The 22,396-nt window shown below is 37.5% G+C and overlaps 1 protein-coding gene across 1 annotated transcript in view; it reads left to right on the top strand.

Moving 5' to 3' along the window:
- The first annotated feature begins 3,938 nt into the window (after positions 1-3,938).
- Positions 3,939-22,396, top strand: part of LOC146005314 (hemolymph lipopolysaccharide-binding protein-like) — a 28,090-nt gene continuing 9,632 nt past the window's right edge. The window contains exons 1-3 of the mRNA XM_083144464.1: positions 3,939-4,012; positions 12,436-12,545; positions 20,473-20,754. Coding sequence (XP_083000590.1) covers positions 12,458-12,545; positions 20,473-20,754 — 370 coding nt within the window. The 5' untranslated portion in view covers positions 3,939-4,012; positions 12,436-12,457. The remainder of the gene's footprint in view (positions 4,013-12,435; positions 12,546-20,472; positions 20,755-22,396) is intronic.

Raw genomic sequence — 22,396 nt, 5'->3', positions numbered from 1 at the left:
AAGAGGGAAACATAGATACATATGGACACTATAATAAAAAAGGGTGGATAGGCAGAAAGCCAAGAAAGTAATCGGATAACTTGAAGGTTACTCTCCGATCCGAAGGACTGGGTCGCTTGTAAAGTCAGGATGAAATTGTTGGTAGAGATTTATTGAGAAACAAGCCGATATTCACGTAACATGGCGGAGAATCGTGTTTATTGAACATGCAATATGTCAAGTGTACTCCACCTCCACCCCCTTTCAAAAATACTACACGCCAGTGGAGGATCGTAACAATACATTCATACATTCGTTATTTTCTCGCAAACGGTTCATTTTCGGACCCTTGTACTTTGCTTTTCCTAGTAAGTGCCTTTTTCAACTTAAGAGTTGGTACTACTGAATCAACCGTTTCAATGGCGTTTTCTCTGGATGTGCAAGTAGTACGTCAACGCCCAAAGGAAACTGAAATAAAGAACGTATCTTTCTTATTATAAATGACTGTAGTCCAGGCAATTTACATTTTGACCTAGACAAAATTGCTTCAGAAGGTTTTTAAAAAGTTTGTGGCTCTGAAATCATTGATGAATAGCAAGCATATCCAAAATCAGACAAAATCGGACCAGGACAAAACCCCTCAAAACGGATTTCAAAATGGCGTACTTGCTATTTTCTACTAAATGCAAAAATAAAGTAATTTACACATTTTAGAGAGAGGTAATGCTATTATTTGAATTTAATAATATTTAAGCTAAAACTATCTTTCAACAATATACCATTTCTTGTATAATTTTGATATTAAAAGATATTTATAGAAATTAGAAATTGAGAAAATAGTAATTACTTGAAATAAAATTATTTTGTAAGTTCTCGTGATTATAAAGTCAACTTCTAAGGATGGACAAGGTTTAATTAATCGTCTTCATCACTGTAAACACTGGCGTACACATGGGGGGAATGGAGCTCTCCCGAAAGTTTGAGAAAAATCAACATTTTTAAATGAAAGCAGCAAAGAATTTGGGAAAACGAATGTGCTAAATGCAAATCCATCTTAAATTAATCCTTAGATTTCACTTTTGAGTGAAAGTTCCAAATATATGAAATATTTTATTCTGTATCACCCCCCCCCCAATAGGACGTAGGTAGTGACCGTTTTTGCAATTCCAACACTCCCCCCCCGCAAAAGAAAAAGAATCCTGCGTACTCTAGTGACTGCCTTCATATTATTATTGCAACCATTCGCCACGAGCTGTTGAAGAGGACAATTACACTTACATCCACATCGTGAAGTATCATCAAGGTTCGACGTGCAGGAACAGCAAATCATCTTAAGGAGGAAATCTGAATTTAGTGGGTGTACAGCATAGCAGGAATTATTCTTTACATACCAACCCCACCCTTTCTCCTCGATCATCTCTTCTCTATTCATCCAGATTCTTATTTTAAAGTGTGTGCGAAAGTTATGGTACTTTGGGGACGAATCGGTAGGTGACAAACTCTCAGTTGCATCTCCACATGCAGTTTATTACATTACATTGTCAAGGGTTAGGTGGCAGAGCAGCCTATAGGCTTAACCTCGCCCGCTTAATAAATAAATTTATTATTATTATTATCATTATTACTATTATTATTGCAGTATAACTGCTCGATATTTCAATTGCAGTTTACTCACGTGGCTCACTTTCCAAATCCATGGCACCGATGTGGAATGAGTTAACAGAGTACAAAAAATTGAGTATATGTAAAAAGATGTCACAATATGACATGTCTACATGGTTCGCCTTTAATGGTATTCTAAATTCGGCTTGGACACCCCTCGTAGTTGCCTTTCGTCGCTTTCATATAAAGAGAAGAAAAAAGTTATTGGTAATGGTCGATCATCCTAATATCAAAATGTAGACATGTGTTAGAGGAAGAAGGTGGTGCAGGAGAATGTTTTGAGAGACATTTTCGAAAAAATGATAGGTCATAACACAAGACGTTTCAAATATTATTAGATTTGGTATTATGTCGTTGTATTATACTTATTAATAATAACTCAGTAATACTCAGCGGTGAACGATGAGACTCGGCGAAGTACACAGACTCCTCTCAGGTACAGGGATAGTGTTAGGCAAAGACAACGCTTCACAGCACAGACGAATAAAACCACATTATTGCAGTAGACAATACGAAAGGATTTATTCTTTCTTTATTGCAATTATAATTCAAATAGGCTTAGTACGAAGGTGAGGATTTCGCTTTGACGATGTCTTGACTCAACTAAAACGCATAACCTCAATGCGTGGCTATTGGCATGCCTATGATCACACAGGCTTAGCTTGCGCCCCGAACTACCATACCAAGATGTATGCACAACACCGAAGAGTTCTTTTTAAGTTAAAAATCTTCGACGATCTGTGGCGAATATGTGTTATTTCTTATGCGATATCCTCGCTTTTATACTATTTCAAGATCACAGATTCAAGTACAGATGAATCATTCACTATCTACAAAAAGATGCTACCAACAAAACTGACATCTACATAAGTTTAGAAATACAAATCCACACAGTGCACCTCTCAAATATAAAGATACATTGAATTACTCATAATAGAGCATAATATACAATAAATATTAAACAAAAGATAGGGCCTATATATTACAAACAAGGTGCACTTTCCATATAATAACACGAAAATTACGCTTTCTTTTACAAAATAAATACCGAGTGTCCCACAAAGGGGTTTACACTATTTGAATGTTAATAACATAGAAAGTATTACAGATAACCTGATGGAACTTGTTGTATCTGGATCTGTCATGATTAGTGCTTGTTGCCATTCATTTGTTTTTCTTTAATTTCAGTTCAGTTGCCAAAAGTGACACGTAATTGACAAGATGGCTGGGAACCTTTCCGTTGAGAAACGGAAGTAGATTTTAAAGTGTTTTTGGACATGTGAGAACATGAAAGAAGTGCAGAGACGATGGCGGGCAGAATTCGATGTATGGACTTCTTGGGGCATCTTGTGAAAGTTTATACCACTGCTTCTATCCCTCTTTCGTCCGATACTAATTTCTTCCTGCCACACTGTCCCAGATTACATACAGTTCCTTCCCTCTCAAACTTGTAGCGTAATTTCGTAATTGTTACACGTGACGGTGGCGCAGTATCAAATTCTGCCCGCCATCGTCCCTGCACTTCTTTCATGTTCTCACATTTCCAAAAATACTTTAAAATCCACTTCCGTTGCTCAACGGAAAGGTTCCCAGCCATCTTGTCAATTACTTGTCACTACTGGCAACTGAACTAAAATTAAATAAAAACAAATGAATGGCAACAAGCACTAATCATGACAGATCCAGACAAAAAGTTCCATCACGTTATCTGTAATATTTTCTCTGTTATTAACATTCAAATAGTGTGAACCCATCTGTATATCAGTGACATATTTTGAATTGATGACGTCGCCAAAGTGTGGATCATATCAAAGAAGTCTGTGAAATTTCATAATGGCTTTACGAGTGATATGTAGTGAAACAATTTTACTGTTAGTTAAATGTATTATAATAAACTAAAAAATGTATTTGAAATGGGAGAAAATTTGAAATATTTGTTCAGAGAAATGAGAGGGGTGTAGGGAGTTATCACTTCCCTTCTTTGCCAACGCCTTAAGTTCTCTGCCAGGAAACACCACTGATACATACATCAACAACACATTTTAGATCAACTCGTCTCTCTGGATAGACAAATGAGCCAGTCTAGTTAATTTATGGCTCGGATGATTTGGTAGGGCACTCAGTCTACCATATAGCTCTGGACAAAGATAGAGTCTGAAACGACGGTCTCTCAAGGGTCAACACCGTACAAAGATAACTGTTATCATAGACAAATAAGTGAGTTGCAGTTCATTGATGACCTTGATGGCATTGTATAGCCCTTGTGACATTTGGCGTATGTTCTATTTATCGACTTGAAACATTCGTTTGGACAACAGTCATCTCTATAAAATCTGAGAAGTTGGTATTAGCTGCGCGTTGGTTAACTGTGGTAAGATTTATCTTTTTCCATTTCTGTGCATGAGCAGGAATACAGCATTAAGATGAAATTTCGCAACAAATTGAAAGATGCCGATATAGGTATTAGGGCGTGTCATTTAAGGACGGAAAATTTTCTTTTGCGAATTTGCTCAATGAGGGGTTCTGAAAATATGTTATTGGACATGAGCAATCCAAATCTGCAATTATTTTTATGATTGGTTGATGATTAGCTTGGTAAATTGAGGTTTGTTTGAAATGCACTAAAAAAAGCCAAAAACTCTCATTTTAAAGCGAAGTTGAAGTTTTTAATCATTTTATATAAGCAAAAATATAAATAAATTTTGTTTCCAGCTGTAACAACATATCATTACTTTATCTTATAACGTCCAATTATAGTAAAAAAGAATAATATTAATTAGAATTAATAACAAGTTTCATCAAGTCCCGTTTTGATTCATTTCTTGACAAAAGCCGACGACCTGCTTCTTGGCCTCTGATGTAGCCTTCCTTTTTTCCTGTGTATACACTTTTCCTGCAGCCTCCGTGACTTGTTTCACACAATCCCTTTCAATCCCTTGACAATGACAAGGCCACTGAGGAACTTGCATAGGCTTGTCAATAAATTCCTTTATTTCTGTCATTTTGCATGTTAATGGAGGTTCATAAACTCCATCAAACCAATCTATCAACTCCAATAAGTTTGAAGCAGAGGTGTTTATAGAAGGTGTCTTCCTTGGACGTACTGAAAGGTCTCCAAATGTATCATCATTGCCACCTCTCAAATCGATGATCTTTTGAATTCCAGGCCTCCTTTCTTCCTTATTATTTGAGCACAGCAGTGTCTGAATTAACATTTCACTAAATGCATACCACGCTGAATGCTTAACAGTCGGCAAAACAGCATTTACTACAGCCTTGTTTTGCAGTCTAAGCTGTTGCAATTGAAAAATACAAATGACGTGGGCCTTCTATTTACAAATGTTTTACTTTGACATTGAACCAGCACGGATAGTACACACCAACGATGTATTCCACAATCAGCCTTAAATTCTCGAGATTTTTGCCTTTTAGGCCATGTTTGGAAACCCAGAAGCGACAAAGTCTGTTTGCTGTTGTAAGCCACCTTGAATGGCTCACTGGTCCAATTTCAAGAAGTGCCAGATTATTGGGAAGTTTACCTGCTCTTATGGCCTGTGTAATTCTATATCCATACGCTTGATCGGTTGACAGATCCTTCACAATACTGTCACTGAGTTCAATAACAGGTACTCCAATTGAAATTGTTGGAAATTTAGGATTAATATCAAGCTCTGTAGCTGCATCTAACATTTTACCAATGTCACCTGTCCACTTGTTGTTTGACAAAGTCTTCCCATCAAGGGCTGTGATTAAATGGCGAAGAGGTAACTCGTTGGTGTGAAGAGCACAAACTAGCCAGTTAAGTTTGCGGCCTAGTTTGACTTCTACCCAGTGCATGGTGCCACCTTCCCAGCCTGTATTAATATTTGTTGAATCACCTCTAATTGCTTGTATTGTTTTATCAATACCTTTCTCTTTCATGAAATTCAGTAAATTGTCAGCAATTATTTCAGCTGGTTTTTCATTCTTTGAGCTTTTCTCTGGTGTAAAGTGATAAAGGTATCTCCCACCTGGCTCACTACAAACTGAATAATGTTGTTCTTTCATAGTACTGGGAAACTGCCCCTCTGAATTTTCAGCCTTCAGCATAACTTTAGTTGAATCTTCACGACCATCGAAAAATATGCAATCAATTTGACCTTCTTACAAATTTCTTCAAATTTATTGTCTAATGATGATGTCAATTTCTCCTGTGCTCTCTTTACTTTATTGGGGTCAACAACAAGTTTCGTTTTTTTCGGTGATCAAGCCGATATCAATAAATGCAGCGGTGGTAATTGCAGCTGTGCCACGAAGACCAACACCGTATCTGATGCTCTGCATAGCAACATTAGGTATATCTAATGTATTGTACTGTTTCTCTCCATTAGAAGTTGAAGGAGCTGCTAAATCATAATTTGATTCACTTCCATCTTCTGTATCAGATTCTTCTTCCTTATTTCCAACCCCAGAGGAACTTTCTTCATGTGATGGAAGTGAAGAAGTCTGCAAGCATTCCTTTTTATATTCAGCAAGTCTTGTTCTCTCAACTTCTCCTCGCTTTTGCTTCTTTATCAGTCTGTTATGTTCTGGAAAATCTGGAAAACCAATTTGGTGTGGTCCAATAGAACCAATCTTGTTTCTCTGGCCTTTAATGAAAGCAAGTTCTTTCACTGGGATCTTCTTGTCAATTAATGTGAGCTTCTTTTGTGCAATCTGTAGCACAGCCAAATTCAGAGCACATAATGATTTCACATTTGCAATTGAGAATGTCAAAGAGCTTGTCAAGTTTTGAAGCAAAGGCTTCTTTAATATCTAAGTTGCCCCTTCCAAGAGATATGTTTTTTGCTTGCTCCCAACTTTCTTGAATCTTTGCTAATACTGTAACTCTTGAATTCACAACAGGGAAAACAAAAGAACAGTTTGCTCGTTCCCATTTTTAGGATATATGTCTTTTGTAACACTGGCAGCTGCATAGTTTCTCATATCCTCACTACTTGGTTCTCTCAGCAACAGTCCATATCTTAACACGTCTCGCAAAGTTGGTAATTCAGAAGGCAACATGTCTCTTCCACTTCCAATAAGGTTGCTCATATGTGTGAATGTTCCCTGTCTTGTTCTCTTCTTTGTAGTCATAGTGAAGCAGTTATCACTGGTTGTAGAAAGCAAAAAAAATGTCACATATCTGCCACGCCACAGCCACACTGTCATTGACACAGTTGACACCGATTGCAACTCTCAAAATGGAAATTCTTCAGTCTCTGTTGGAAAAAAGAAAGGAGTATAATATTAATATTAATAGTACAAAATATAACATAATAATAGTAAAATATTAATATTACATATAACTACAATACATATATAAGAGAACTACAATAACTTGTAATCAATTTTAGGCATTTATCAACATCTGTTTTCATGAAAATTTGGGAATAACCCATACGTTTAAATGACAGAAAAATTTAAAAATATTAAAAAGTAGGAACTTTTCACATAGATATTTACCAAGCAAGACCTAAATATTTACAAGTAACCAAAATATATTTCAAATTACCTAATCATACCACAACTTTTTAACACCCCTCAAATCAGGATTTTTAAAGATGAAAAATTCAACACGCCCTAATAGGTATCCTTGATTATAAGTATTATCTGGTATGAATTCTGTGGCAATTGTGCATGGAATTTTTTCCTATTTAATAAGTTTTTTTTAATTATATTGAAAATTTAGGACCAACAGATATTATATGAGATCAAATTACTTTCGTAGAGAAAAATATTTCGTATTTTAACACTCTGCTTCTACCATTCATACAACAGTTTGTAATTTAAGAATCCTGAAAGATCGTTCATCTGTCAGTATATTCCCATCACTATCATACCTCAAAAACTACAAGAACTACAAAGGCCATTGACATTGATTGGATTGATCGACTTATCAAGTAATAGTTGAACGCATAGCAAATCAACTGGATAACTGATTGATTGGTTCTTATATTATAGGAATATAAGCACAGGTTATTTTTCCCCTTCACACAATACATGGATAACCCCCTTAGCAAGAACAAAATTTAATTGTTTGTATTGTTGTTTTAAATCCACTTTATGCACAGATAGGCTATTCGGGACTGGACCTACAGTTTAAAGTGGTATGGGAACCTCTGTGCAATGTGCCTCCACCGGGCACTTTACAAGGGGACGAAGATACCACTACACCATCGGGGAGGCTCAAGAATAAAATTGAGCAATAAAAAAAATATGTCTGTTGCTAAGTCAATTGCTAATTAATGTTCTCGTAGACTTCTAACAACAACTAAAATCATGTAATCGTTGAGGATAAAATCTCCAAAGCTTAATTAAAACCTGTAAAGGGCACTCAGCACACACATGGAGAAACACAGGACACCACTGCTCCACAGAGGATTGTCCTGGCAGTGGACCAAGGCGCCAGAGTCTCGGTGTCTTGAAAGCAGAAAGTGGGAAAGTGAGGCTGAAGTCACCCCGGATGACTTTCTGAGAAAGCATTGTAAGGTCCTTCAGTACATTACTTACACGCAGTACCCTCAGCAACTAGTTTCGCGAGACATGTATGATTTCGAATAATGGTTAATTATTACGAACATCAATTTACTGAGTAAATAATACGTAAAATTTCTACTTGATATGATACACATATTCACAATTCGCTGGTCAACAATCTAACTCAATCAAAATATTTATCGATTACTGAGAAACTACCAGAGATACAAAGCGTTACGAGCTAAGGTTCTGTCCCAGGGCTGGTCCCCGGAGACACAATTGGGATTTCACCCTCTGTATTAGAGGGTAGGACCCCGTTGACCAATGGAGGACGAGTCAGCGGTAGAGCAGATAATTAATGTAACAGAAATTGAATATTTAAGTGACTGAGCTTATTTAGTAAGCACTACAATATATCATTTAAGAGGGAGAAGTTAGGGGCGAAAGGATGAGCGCCATAAAGGGGCAGTTACTTATCTCGGGATCGCCTGGGCGCTGGAACGGTCGGCTGGGCGCTTGAGGGTCTCGCCTCTGGACAGACCCCGGCTTGGGCCCCACGGCTTCTGGGCGGCCCTGCAGTCGATTCTCCGCGTCCGACACTGTCGCGCTCTCGCGACACTTAAGAAAAGTTTGCATTGAAATTAGACATTCGGTGACGAAATAAAATATTAATTGTTCGAACGAAACCGGATGCAATGTGACCATAACCTTATGAAGCAGCTTCAATATTTTCTTAGTTCTATTTATGATTTTTCGTAATCCAAAATTCTAAAATTTCTTAATAATCGCTCCAGCAAACGAATGGAAGGTGAAACTTACCATTCTATTCTTAAATCAGGTCTCTCAGTGGTAACGTCGCCGCCTTGTAATCAAGGGGTCTCGGATTCGATTCCAGATGGAGGCACATTGCACGGTCGTTCGGATCCCAACTAAAGCTGTAGGTTCGGTCCTAGTTACCCTATCTGTCATAAAGTGGACTTAAGAACCCATCTCGATCAATCAAGCGTGGAATGCTCCTATTCTTAAATCAGGGCCGTTAGTAGGCAAAGGCAGGTAGGGAAGTAGCATTGGCTACCTAGCATATTAAGCAATCAAAATCCAATTTCATTTCACTTTTGTTATTTAGCGCTTCCATTCTGCCAACTTTGGCTAATCACGTTGATATGGATAAGTCATGAATGACCATTCACAAAAAGACTTTATGCAGATTTCGGGATTCCAATTTGGAACCTCTGGAATCCTAATGTGATGTGCTAACCCCTCCACCACGGAGGTCAGCAAGACAAATTCAAATTTATAGTAAGTGCGCTTTGAGTACTTTCCACCTTGAGAAATGAACACAACCTCTAAAGAGGGCAGTAGTTTGATGTGAGAATCAGAATCACTAAACACGGACAGGGATCATCTCAAAATATTTAAAACTGCAAGAACCAGTGCACATTGCGCAAGGTGTTTAACAGATATTTAACAGTTGGTTGGTGATGGTGATTTTTTAACCTTTTCAGTCCCAAGCGTCTCGATCGAGATACCCAAATATAACCCTCACGGTCCCAAGCGTCTCGATCGAGACGCTGTGTCAAGGTCGTAGTTTTTACGTTATAACGTTTCTATTTTTGGCTAGAATTTCGATTTTTTTATATATTGTTCCTAACACATGTATTTAACAGAAATGTTTTTTGCACTTTTTTTTGTCTTCATGAAAATGGTGGGGAAAAGGCGGGAAAAGGGACTTCTCTTTTGCGTCTCTTTTCAAGGTCAAATTTTTGCCGACAAAGGAAGACCGGCTGTGTTGTTCTAAAGCAATGCTTTTCACTCCCGCCTGTGAACTGCATTCGAAGGAAGCTTGTTTATCAGTATCCGATGTCAAAATGAAAGTTTTCCATGAGGGCGCAAGGAGGGGGTGGGGGGAGGGGGAAGACTGGTTGTTGAATCTGCGTTGTGAGAATGGAATTTCGAAGCGCGCTGAAAGAAACCTTTGTTTTTTTAGCACAAGTGTCCACAAGTTGCGACAGGGGTTACCCTGCATTGTCTAAAAATAGAATTTCAAGCAGCTGCAAGAATCGGTACTCATTTTTCACTGCGTTCTAGCTTTTCGTCTGTCAATGTTGTGCGTAGGTGTCGTTTTGTGCCCAAGTGCGAGGACATTTTTTGGGTGAAGTGAATTTTTTTAAATAATTTTTGGAGGTTTTCTCCCTTCCCCCTCCATATATACGCAAAATTTGCATAAATTTTGCATTTTGTACATTTTGACATTTTTTTCGGGGGGACGGGGGGAAACAACATTTTTTTAAAGAAAAGTATTTTTGAGGGGATTTCCCCCTTTCCCCCTTCATATGTACGCCGAATGTGCATAAATTATATATCGTCTGAATCTGTGATTCATTCTGCGTTCAACGGTATATCGTTCATATCTCCAGGGCAAATAGTCTCTGAGCTAAAATCATTTCAAGGTACCGCTGCATTTTGAAGCTTGAATCAGTGGCGTGCCGACCATTCCTTTTGGAGGTAAAACTCAAGTTACATTGGTCATATGATAATAATGCAAATATTTTTGTGTTCCTTACATTTCAGCGATCATTTCCATGTGCATGTCGACACTGTCATGTACTTTTTTCTTGGAGGGAGGGTGGGGGAACCAAATTTGTTTCCGAAATTTTGGAATTTTGAGAGTTAGCCCCTTCCCCCACCACATATACGCCAAATTTGCATAAATTTCATATAGTCTGAATCTCTGGTTCATTCCGCGTACAACGGTATATCACTCATCTCTCTAGGGCAATTAGTCTCCGATCTACACTCATTTAATTGAAACTCTGCATTTTGCTCAAAATCGGCTCGGGACAGAGAGGCTTACTTGTGAAAATGGCCTTGGGACTGCAAAGGTTAAGTCCACTTTATGCACAGTAAGGCTAATTGGGACTGGACCTACAGTTTAAAATGGGATCCGAACCACTATGTGCCTCCACCGGGTATCGAACCCGGGACCCCTTCAGATATTTAACAGATAAGATGAAGGTTGGATCTTTAGATCAAATTATTCTGAATCTTTGTTTGAAGAAGACCCTGTTAAGGGTGGAAGCGTTAGGATTTAGTGTATAATTCTTTTCTACAATACATTTTCCCTTGGTCAGCATTTGAATGTGATATTTCTTATTTATGTTTTCTATTCCTTATTGTTAACATGATGCATTGTCAAAATTCAGGAAGGACATTTGTATTTCAATTATTGCTTGTTTCAAGCTTTGATTCTCGTTTTTCGAAGTAAGGTTCATAATTCACTGTACATCATGTCTCATGTACTTAACAGTTCTATTATAATTTGTATATGGCTGGTTCATATAGGTTATATGTGGATTGGGTGGGAGAAAAAAAAAACTTCACTTTTGAAGGGATACCAGTGTGATGTCATCCCTTTCTGGATATAAAATCAAACTATTCTTACACATGAATAATAATGATAATAATAATATGAAGAAAATTACAAATTAGAAATTATCAAATAGGCCAAGAACCGATAGATCGCTCGGGAATGTTCACTATGTTCGAGTAGAGGTGAAACAACATAATTTTTTAAAAAATAGGTATTAATTTATGTGTTTGTTTGCAAAGAATTTATAATTCTGGTTAGGTAAATTTTGCATTCATAATTATTTTGCTTAACTTATATCGTTAGAATTATGAACGATTTCACAAATTAACATGCAACAAGTTAAAATTCAAGAATATTGAATAAATTTTAAGCAACAGCGTACTGTGTTTGTTTTACCGTATATTAATAACAGGAAGTTACTGAACATAATAGAACTTAATGTAAATTTTACTTGACATAATTGGAGAGTTATTATCTAGTGCTCTTAATAGAAACATGAAAACTCTTGTTAAAGGTAAATAACATTACTCGAAAAATAGCACATCACGATTCCCTTTATTTTTTTCTTAGATAATATTAGTTTTTATGAAATGTTAGTGGACAGGTGGTCAAATGCTTCTTTGCCCTTTTTTAAATTCATGAACCTTGTATTGCATGAATCAAAGTGATAGGCTAATCGGAACTGCACATGTAGTTTGTAATGAGATCGAAACCACAGTACAACGTGCCTCTATATGGTATCGAACCTAGACCCAGTTGATCACAAGGCAACTGTGTTAGCTATTACACTCTGGGAGAGGCCCAGGCATTAACGAATATGAAAAATTAATATATGATTAGTTATGTTGATACTGGAAACACTAAGAAAACAATATGTTTACATGATTTTATACACTGTGATACTTAATGTTTAATTCTCCATTCAGGTGTCTAACGTTTGCTGTTGACATGGATATATTTTTGTCATCCCTTATAATACTGACATTATCTGTCATTATATCCACAGAAGAGACAGGATCGAAGTTTTCGGAGGAAGGTAAGGAAAATATATTGTTTATTTTTCTTACACATACGGAGACAGGGTGAATAAAACTCATGATTTTTATTTTAAAAATTATTTGTGATGATTTGTTTGTATTTAAATAGATTTTTAATTAAAAAACACTTAAATTGCTTGTATGGTTTTTGGCAACACTCATATAGATATGTATTTTCTTTTATAGAAAGGCTTTTTCTGGTAAATGGCCCTGTAAAATATTTGAACAATTTTAATTAAAGGAAATATGATATTGTATGTAAATAGACATATTTCTGTTTCTGATACTGTACCTATGAACCTACTATAGAAATGTTTGATGTGTACGTTAATGAAACTGTAATAATTTCAGTAATTTTTCTTCCAGTGAAAATAAAACATTCTGGATGTACTTTTACTTGTAACTTAAATTTTTTAAAAAGTCTTTGTAGCTGAATTTCGGCATTTTTTAAATGATAGTTTGGAAAATATCAGCTGTCATGTTTATTTTCAGTTTGATGATAATGAAATTATTTGTGGTTTAACATGATTAGTATTTTGTATATCATTCTACACAAAATGTTTACTATTCTTGCCTACACAAATTATTGAATTTTAAATCAAGATAAATTTAAGTCTGCTTACAGTTTATATATTACATTTCCTTTCGTATGAGCTTCACTCCATCAGTTCATACGAGGGACATTCCGAAAGTAAGTTTAATTTTTTTTCACAGGGAAGCTTTATTACAAACAATATTTTGGCTATTTTTGCACATTGTCGCCACCGACATTGATACATTTGTCGTACCGTGAAATCAATTTCAAGAAACCCTCCTGGTACAAATCGGTGCCCAGCGATTTTAGGAAGTTCTTCACAGCCTGTTGCACCTCTTCGTTGCTTCCGAAGTGACGTCCCGATAGTGCTGACTTTAACGCAGAAAAAGGTGGAAGTCTGATGGGGCAAGATCGGGACTGTAGGCCGGGTGATTCAATCTCTCCCATCCCATGTGTTCTGCAGTGACCCTTGCTGTGTTGGGTCTTGCATTGTCGTCCAAGAACAGAACCCTTCGACTCAAGAGCCCTGGTCTCTTGCGTCGAATGGTGAACTTCAGTTTGCTTAGTGTGTGCCGGACTGACGGTCCCTGTAGTGAGGTAATCAAACAAAGTAACACCTTTCGCGTCCCAGAACACTGTCAGCATTATCTTAGCTGCGGACTGCGACACTTTGAATGTTTTCGGGACGGGTGAGCTGGGATGTTTCCATTTCATTGAGGCGGATTTGGTCTCTGGGGTAAAGTTGTGCACTCATATCTCATCGGCTGTGATGATCCTGAACAGGAAGTCATTGCCCTCGCGCTCGTACAAGGGTCTGAGGCTTATTGTCAATCTTGCAGTCTTGGTGAGGTTTCTCGTCACCCATCTTTCCGACACCTTCCGATATCCCAACAAGTCGTGAATTATGTGGTGGGCTTCAGCACGTCTAACACCCTATGTGGATGCGACACAGTTACGCGTCTGTTGGCTAACACCATTTCCTGTACTCTGTTGACGTTTGTTGCAGTCGTGGACGTGGAGGAGCGCCCAGATCGGTCTTCATCTTCCACACTTTGCCTCCCTTCATTCAACATTGAACACCAGCGCCCAACCATCTGACGGCAAAAGAACAGTTCGTTCACGGCAGGCCAATGACATATATGGACGACTGGAGGACATTTTCCATGGTGAGGCGAGCAAGGCAAGGGTCGAAATGGGAAGAAACAATTCTTTACAACAATCTAAAGAAATAAAGACAAGGCCGCTGATCTATATAGACTGCCGACAGTACAGGAAAATGAATGTGGAATCTCTTTCAGAGTAGGACCAATGCTTGCCTGTTGTAAATAATAACAGCAGTCTCACATCAGTACCTAACATTGGGCCCTCAATATGACAACGACATGCCATAATATGCAAGAGGTAATATTTTCGGTATTTAGGTTTTGGATAGGGGGTGCGGAAGAAAAGTAAGGGGTGTCCAAGCACCCCTTCGCGCCCCCTTGGCGCCGCCCCTGTACATTATATACATTATGTATATTATGCTTACTTACTCACTTCCTCAACTTATCCCGAAATGTTCTTCTCTGTGATCCCTTTGCGAAAAGTAAAATACGGGCTACGCCTCGTCGCTGTTATTGTTGTTGTTGCTTTATGAAATTTTTGCCATTCGCCGACTTTTCTGCCACGTGATTGTTACTCAACAACAAGGGCGCCCGCAGGGGGTACTTGCCCCCCTGATATTTCTGGAAAGAGTTAATGTAATTCGAATCGTGAAATTATAGAGATATTTTATAACAAAACATATTGTTTTCTGTGACTTACAGGCCGTAAGTTATACCAACTAATAGTATTATTAATATTTGAAGTAGGGTTACATTAAGCTTACAGTCTATTTTACAATCTAACTATAAAAAACAGCTTGTTGTCCTACATGAATTAATATGTTAAGTATACAATTTTGCAAATTGTATATAGATATACAGAATATGAAAATTATAAATGTATATAATTTTAAAAAAACATGATAAAAGTAGTAGTATTAGTAATAATAATAATAAAAATAAAATAATTTCTTCTAAGTTTGTATGACCCTGCCCCCTGAGAAAAATTACTGCTGGCGCTCTTGCTCAACAATGAACATGAAGGACGAATTTTATTTAATCTCAGGAGAGGTTAAATAATCTCTCAATATTGTCAATTGAAAAGGAGATTGCAAAAACAGTCAATTTTGATAGGATAATTGACGATTTTGCTTCATCGAAAGCAAGAAAAGACCAATCCTAATTATTTACTTTCTGAGATATGTCAGATTTTATAATTCACTTCGAATGGCGAGTGCCGATGCTATTTTTCAATCAGAGTTGAATAATTTTAAATTGCGAATTTATCAATTCAGAACATAATGAACACTGTAGTTACTACTTTTCGTAATCTTTTCTTATAGGCTTATATTCTAGTAACACACTGATAATAATTTTATGTTTCCCAAAGTAGTAGTAATAGTACGATTTTAAATATGTTCTTCAGACACTGACATAAATGAAATATTCTTAAATATGTTTAACATTTTAAAATAAAAAAAACGACCTATATTATTTGTTTCCTGGATGTAAATATCACCAACCATGGCATAAAAAGAAAATAAGGAAGGATGCACATAAAATGTCTATGCTTGGTAGGGCGAGGGTGGTGTGGGGTTGGGGGGATGTCGTAAAACCACAATCTTACCTAGGGCGTCAACATATGGTTTACCTCCCGTTTCGCCAAATGCCCCGGGGACAGACAAATACAATGCCTTCTAAAAGTTAAGTACGCAATGCAAATTTTCGATAGCGTATTTGAATTTGAGTGGCTGAAAATCGCTGCGAATGTAGATGTCAGTTTTTATGTGTAGCTTCCTTTTCGTAAGTAGAGAGTGACTCATCTGTACCTAGGTGCTTAATCTGTGCTTTTGAAATAGCATAATAGCGAGGATTTCGTGCAAGAATCATCACACTCATGAACGATGGGTCAGCTACTCATTATCCATGGAATGGTAAATCACCAACAGCCATAGATTTAACTATTGTGTCAAATAATATAATAAAGAAATTGTTTTGGGAAGTAGATTTTGTGAATAGAGGTAGTTATCATTTGCCAATTTTCGTTACACTGTTAAATGAAGCACACTCAGTACCTAAAATATATTCATTACCAATTAGAAGGTGGCAGGTTAAAAACATCGATTGGGAATTATATTCTGTAATTTTGGACTCTTATATCTCAATGAAAGATATTAAACAGGAACAAAATATAACGTGTCAACGTTATTTACAATTAATAACGTATGCAATGGATATTGTAGCTAAACGGAAGAAAATTAATAATAAAAACAACTTTCCTACTACTATAAGTTGGTGGAATGATGAGCGCCAAGATGCAAAAGAAGAAAGAATAAGATTGTCTGAAATATTTGCTGAACAACCTTTGCCAAATAATTAGATAAATTTAAAACAAGTAATAGCTAAAGCAAAACGTATATTTAATGAAGCAAAAAGGCAAGCATGGGAAGAATTCTGTGAATCATTATTACCATCTTTTAAAACAAACACAATTTGGAAAAAAATAAATTATCTTAGGAAAGGACATACAACTAGAGTTTCATCTATAACAACAATTTTGCAAGAAAATTTTGAAAGGGACTTTTTCAGCTCCAGAAAGCGCCATCTTGATTTGCCACCATAAAAATCCGGATTAGAAAGTTCAGGATCTGGATCCGGATCCGGATCCGAGAGTCGATTACAAAGACATTTTTCATTAGTTAGTCCTACAAGAATTTTTTTCAAGTGTTGTTCCTAAAATACTTTGCTACGCATCGGCTAACACACTCGTGCACAAAAATAATCTTACTTGTTTAACATAAAATGTCAGAGGTGATTTTGTAAATGCCATTGAAACGAATATGTATTCATTCGAATGTATTGGAAATGGAAACACACATAAATGTGAGACATTCCATTCCTGGATGAAACCATTAACACATTTAACAAGATAGAAATGTTATACAAAAAATATACAATTGTTCTACAGTTACAATTTTACAAATTAAAATAAAACATTATAATATATGCAGTGTTATATAATTACAAAGTGTGTAAGACTAACAAGGGAGATTATCTAAGTGTCCCCCCTTCAGCTAAAGAAACTGTTTTAGGGGGCAAAACCCCTCTCAAATGTCAAGATGAGGACAAATTGAAGTAAGGATCTCACCCCTGTGTCCCCCTCCGATTTCCATGAAACTTGGCAGGTGTATAAAGAGACCCAAAGGAAGAAATACGTATTTTTTTGTTTCGGCTAAAAAAAACTGTTTTAAGGGGCAAACCTCCTCAAATGTCAAAATGAGGACAAATTTAAGTGGACATTTGAACCCTGTGTCCCCCTCCGATTTTCATGAAACTTCGCAGGTGTATAGAGGAGCTCAAAGGAAGAAATACGTGTTTGTTTCTTTCGGCTAAAAAACTGTTTTAGGGGGCAAAACCCGCCTCAAATGTCAAGATGAGGACAAATTGACGTGGAGATCTGATCCCTGTGTCCCCCTCCGATTTCCATGAAATTTGGCAGGTGTATACCAGCTGTGAACCAGCTTTTCATATGCCTTGTCAAATATGGTCATGTGACCTTGACGAATTTAAAAGCATAAAACATACATCATGCTTTGTGAGTTTGTGATTAAATTAACGCTCAATATTAAGTACACCCAAATCACAGCCTTGGGATCTGATTTCACTCGTTTTACTCTCAAGATAATCAAAATTATATTTTTGAACAACAATGGCGTCCTTTATGATCTCGCCAAACCACGCCGAACAAAACGAAGACATAATCTTTCCTTAAGCAGCACACGAACACACGCTAGCATGCTAATCTTCACATTGATAATCGGTAGATCTACCTACAAATCTCTACACATGCAATACCAGGATTGAGATAAAGCTTACCTCAATTGTCCCGCGACGAGTCGTATCTCCAATTTTCATACTACCTGCATTTTTTAATCACTGCTGACAAAGTTCAACCGTCACCACCAACGTTCGGTGCTTCTGGTATCATTCACTAGGCATTATTCGTCCTAAGGCAACATGTCCTCACCATGCAGTTCAAGCCTGTACGCCGAAATCCGCCAATTTTCCCCCACTTTTTCATTCCGGTGCACTTTGCGTCCATTCCGCGGGAACCACTTCCCTCTTCAACTTTCCTCTTCTTCTACTGACCGTTCCCCCTTTCTTTTTTGCACAGCACGATTTTCCTTGACAACTGAACAATTTACATGTTTAAGTAACCTCACGTTCACATGCATGTGTAAGTGTTAAGAATCCTTTTGTAATACATATTGGAATGAACTTTTTATCTTTAGCTATACGACGGCACGTACATCAAAACGCTGTAAATTTTATAATTTACCGCCATAACTGCAAATTACCCATGCATGCAGCACTTCAAAATGTCCCTGTGCATAAGCCAACCGCAAGCAAATTGGAATTCAGACAAAGGAATGGCAAGTATGATAAATCCAAGACCAAGTAAACTGCCATTGGGCTTAGGCAACAATGGAATTTACTTTGTTAGGCAACTGACAATTAGTTGAGGCATAAATTGAGCATTTACAATTCAAATATGTACACCGGTCAGAGCCATCTAGCGACTCTTCGCGTTATCGCGGAAGCAACAATGTTTTCTTTCTGCATTGACCTTCCACCTCTCGTGAATTCTCTATACTACAAGAGTGCATCGTCTTTGGGCGTGAGTTGAGTTATTTTATTCCCCTATGCACGCACCAAACTCAAATAACCAAAATGCATTATGCCAATATTTGCCATACGCCTATGCCGCCCCCCAACGCCCCCGAGAACGTAGTTCATCCGCTACTTAGATCATCGGATTTTGTAGATATTCTGGTTTCCCAAGGAACAATCTCCTGACTTTTTCAAGTCTGACGTGGCAACACTGCCCCGAGCCACGATAACGGCAGGAAAGATGCGCGAACGCTTTTGAGGGAAGGTTGTTTTTCCTTGTGGTCGAGCTATACAATTGATCCCCCTCCCAGGAAGTGTTTTTCTGCCTGTCATATACACAGCCTTTACATGTGATGGATAAATTATATTAATTCGACAAAAACAAGATTAAAATTTCTTTGCTTGTCATTTTGCAACATTTTAGTACATCTCACATTTGGAATTTGAAACTTTAAAAATTTTACACATCGTAATGGGACAGAGTCTTCAAAAATAACATTTTTGTTGAGTAAATCTGAATGGTTCGATTGACTATATATTGGCTGTTAAAAGAGATGAAATATTGAAAAAATGTTAATCGCGTGACGAAATGGCGCGACCCGTTGCACACCGTCGCAAGAAGACTCTAAACACACGGCCATGAAATTAGGCGAATGACAGAAGTTTGCGCTGTTGCCACGTCGGAGCACAACCCTGTGTGTTCCGAGGTTTAAGAACAGTCCGACGTGTGGACATGGGACTCCATTTCTGTGGCTGTAACGAACTTCCAATTCACACGATAACCATCTATGTATCAAATGGGACTCGAAAGTGCCTGGGAGAGAGGCCGGCCTGGCGCTCGATTGATTGATTGATTTATTTGTTGTTTTAAGTCCACTTTATGCACAGAAAAGCTAATGTGGACCCGACCTACAGTTTAAAGTGGAATCCGAACCACTGTGTCATTCGCCTCCACCGGGTATCGAACGTTCTTGATTACAAGGCGACGACGTCAGCACTACGTCATCGAGGAAACCGATCTGACGCTCGAACTAGACTTGCAGACGGTTGACGTTGCCACACAGTGCGCGGGAACCAGTCACTTTTGTTCCCCTCTCGCTTTTCTTTTCCCACATGTGGAACCAGCGCAATTCTGCCCAGCCTATGGTGTGAGGCTGGCCTATGGATGAATACACAGGGTAAGTCAAATCTGAGGTAACATAGGAAATTTTCATTGTGTCATTAATTCGTGAACGGTTGAATGTTCAGTTTCCTGGTACATAGGTTTCCTGGTCCCGTTGAGTGGCCGCCGCGGTGTCCAGACCAATGGATGTTTTTCCTGTGTGGCTATTTAAAGGCGCTCGTCTACTCAGTTAAGATTCAGAACATCCAGCATCTGAAGGAACGCATTGTGTAATGCGAGACATGATTATCCAGGAAGATCTGCAAAAGGTTTTGGAGAACTGGAAACGGCACGTGCTCAAATGCTCTGATGTTCAAGGTGCACACATTGAAGATAAACTATAAATCCCTATGTAACTTGACTTTTGACTCAACCTGCACTAGTTTTGTTGTAATAGCTAAATGTGGAACTTAGTAGTTTCAAATAATAGGCTAACAAGAAATACCCAAAATGAGTTTTTTCTTCTTCCACTTCAGAAATCTTACGACTGGAATGTGAATATCCGGAAATCAAGTACAAGGCGGGGTATCACGCTGGGAATTACATATACCACGAACAACTAAAAACTTGGGATGAGGCAGCGGCCACGTGTGCAAAACAAGGAAGTCATTTAGCTGTTATCTCTACACAATTGGAGGAAAAGGTTATAGCCAAACTTCTATCTAAGCGGGGAATTCCATGTAATACAGTGTTGAAAAGACTTGTGTTAATAGGATTCCATGACACAAACACAGCTGGAATGCACGAAACTGTACTTGGTAGGTTAATATTTTTTATTCTGTTTTGTTTTCGAAAAGTTATTGTTGTTAAAATAAACTGACTTAATTCATTTTAATACACTTTTACTCTCACATTATCACTAGAGACGTGCAAGAAGATGTTAATTTCATTTACAATTTTGGTAGAACATTTGATAGAGGTTTAAAGACAAATAAGTGAACAATTTACTTTATCTAAAGCTAGAAGACCCGGTGTGCCTTTTTTTAATAATAAATAGAACCGATTGAATAATTAAAAAAAATCCTTCTTCTAATATTCTTCATTTATGCATATTATATCTACTTCAGAACACACAATAACACATCTGTCTAAAATTTTCCATACAATATAATGAAGATTTAATTGGAAATGAATAATATACTTTTATCTGGTCCCTACGGTATTAATTTCTACTACAAGTATTTTTGAAAATTCAAGAAAAAAGTTGTTGCCTAAAGATTGATACTGTGTTTGCATAAGGTTTTATGTTTTTTTCTACTGTAGGCAAGTAACATACAACAGGTTGCATCCATTGTTCACTGAAATGTGCCATAGAGCGTAATTCGGTGGAATGCTTCAATTTATGAATATAATTTTTCACGGCACATTCAATATTCAAGACTTATAATGAAGTTTCGTATTTAAGAGGAATGTATAATTATTTAAATTGCATCATTATTATTTTTTTACAAATACTAAAAGAACATGAAAGTTTAATGATAATCTAATGTTTGATATCTGTCTCACTCTTAATAACGTATAAACACAACGTTGTTTAGATTAAGGAGATCGTAGATAGGCTTATGACAGCCTTTGGCCACTTGCTTGATAAGCGAGAAGATTGTTGTAAGAGAAAGGGAGTAGCCCTGAAGACCTACGTCTACACTCAGACTGCAAGGGGACTAGCCCAGTGAAATAAAAACACATGGACTTCTATTTAAAAACACTACCCTTGACTGAGCAGGCGAGGTGAGGAAAAACATAAGGAATGTTAGTTTACCAGTAGCTCTGCAGCAATCTCTTCTCCGACGGTCCTCGTTGCGATGTAGCCCTACTCCGTAATAATACGGACGAGGGAGCAACTCCGGGAGCAACTCTGTACTCTTGTAGACCGATATTCTAAACGATAAACTTTAACTTCCCGATCGTTTGTTCGCTCCTTTTTCTAAACTTATAGCAACTATCGAGCTCTCTCGCGATACCTGGATTCAATGTAAACAGAAAGTAACTAGAAACGGAGTTCTTTTGTAACTACTTCATCTGACGAAAAACAGAAGACAACTAAGAAAGAGATTTTCTCACGCGACCTATTTATTAAATTCGAACTATCGGCCGTTAAGACAGTTGACTCGATCGCATTCTTTGGCAACGTCGATTCTGAGGAAAAACGCCGATTTCCTGATTTCCATATTGTACCGGCCTAATGCAATGTCAGCGGAGTCTTTTCCAATTCGCTGAAGGTTGCTGGTGTGATTATCTTTCAAGAAGCCCTTTTTATAACATGATTAGCTTATTTATTTATGCTGCCCGGGTCCTAGGTTCGAACTCACGCCTACGGCGTGATACGGCACACCGGCCTGGGGCAAAAAATTAGATTCACGTGGGGAAGTTAATTTTTTGTAATCATGCTGCCTAAAAAAA

Source organism: Lepisma saccharinum, chromosome 23 (genome assembly GCF_977018435.1).
Source record: "Lepisma saccharinum chromosome 23, izLepSacc3.1, whole genome shotgun sequence".
NCBI classification, from domain to species: domain Eukaryota; kingdom Metazoa; phylum Arthropoda; class Insecta; order Zygentoma; family Lepismatidae; genus Lepisma; species Lepisma saccharinum.
Note: the sequence above shows the minus strand (reverse complement) of the source record. Positions and strands in the feature narration are given on the sequence as shown.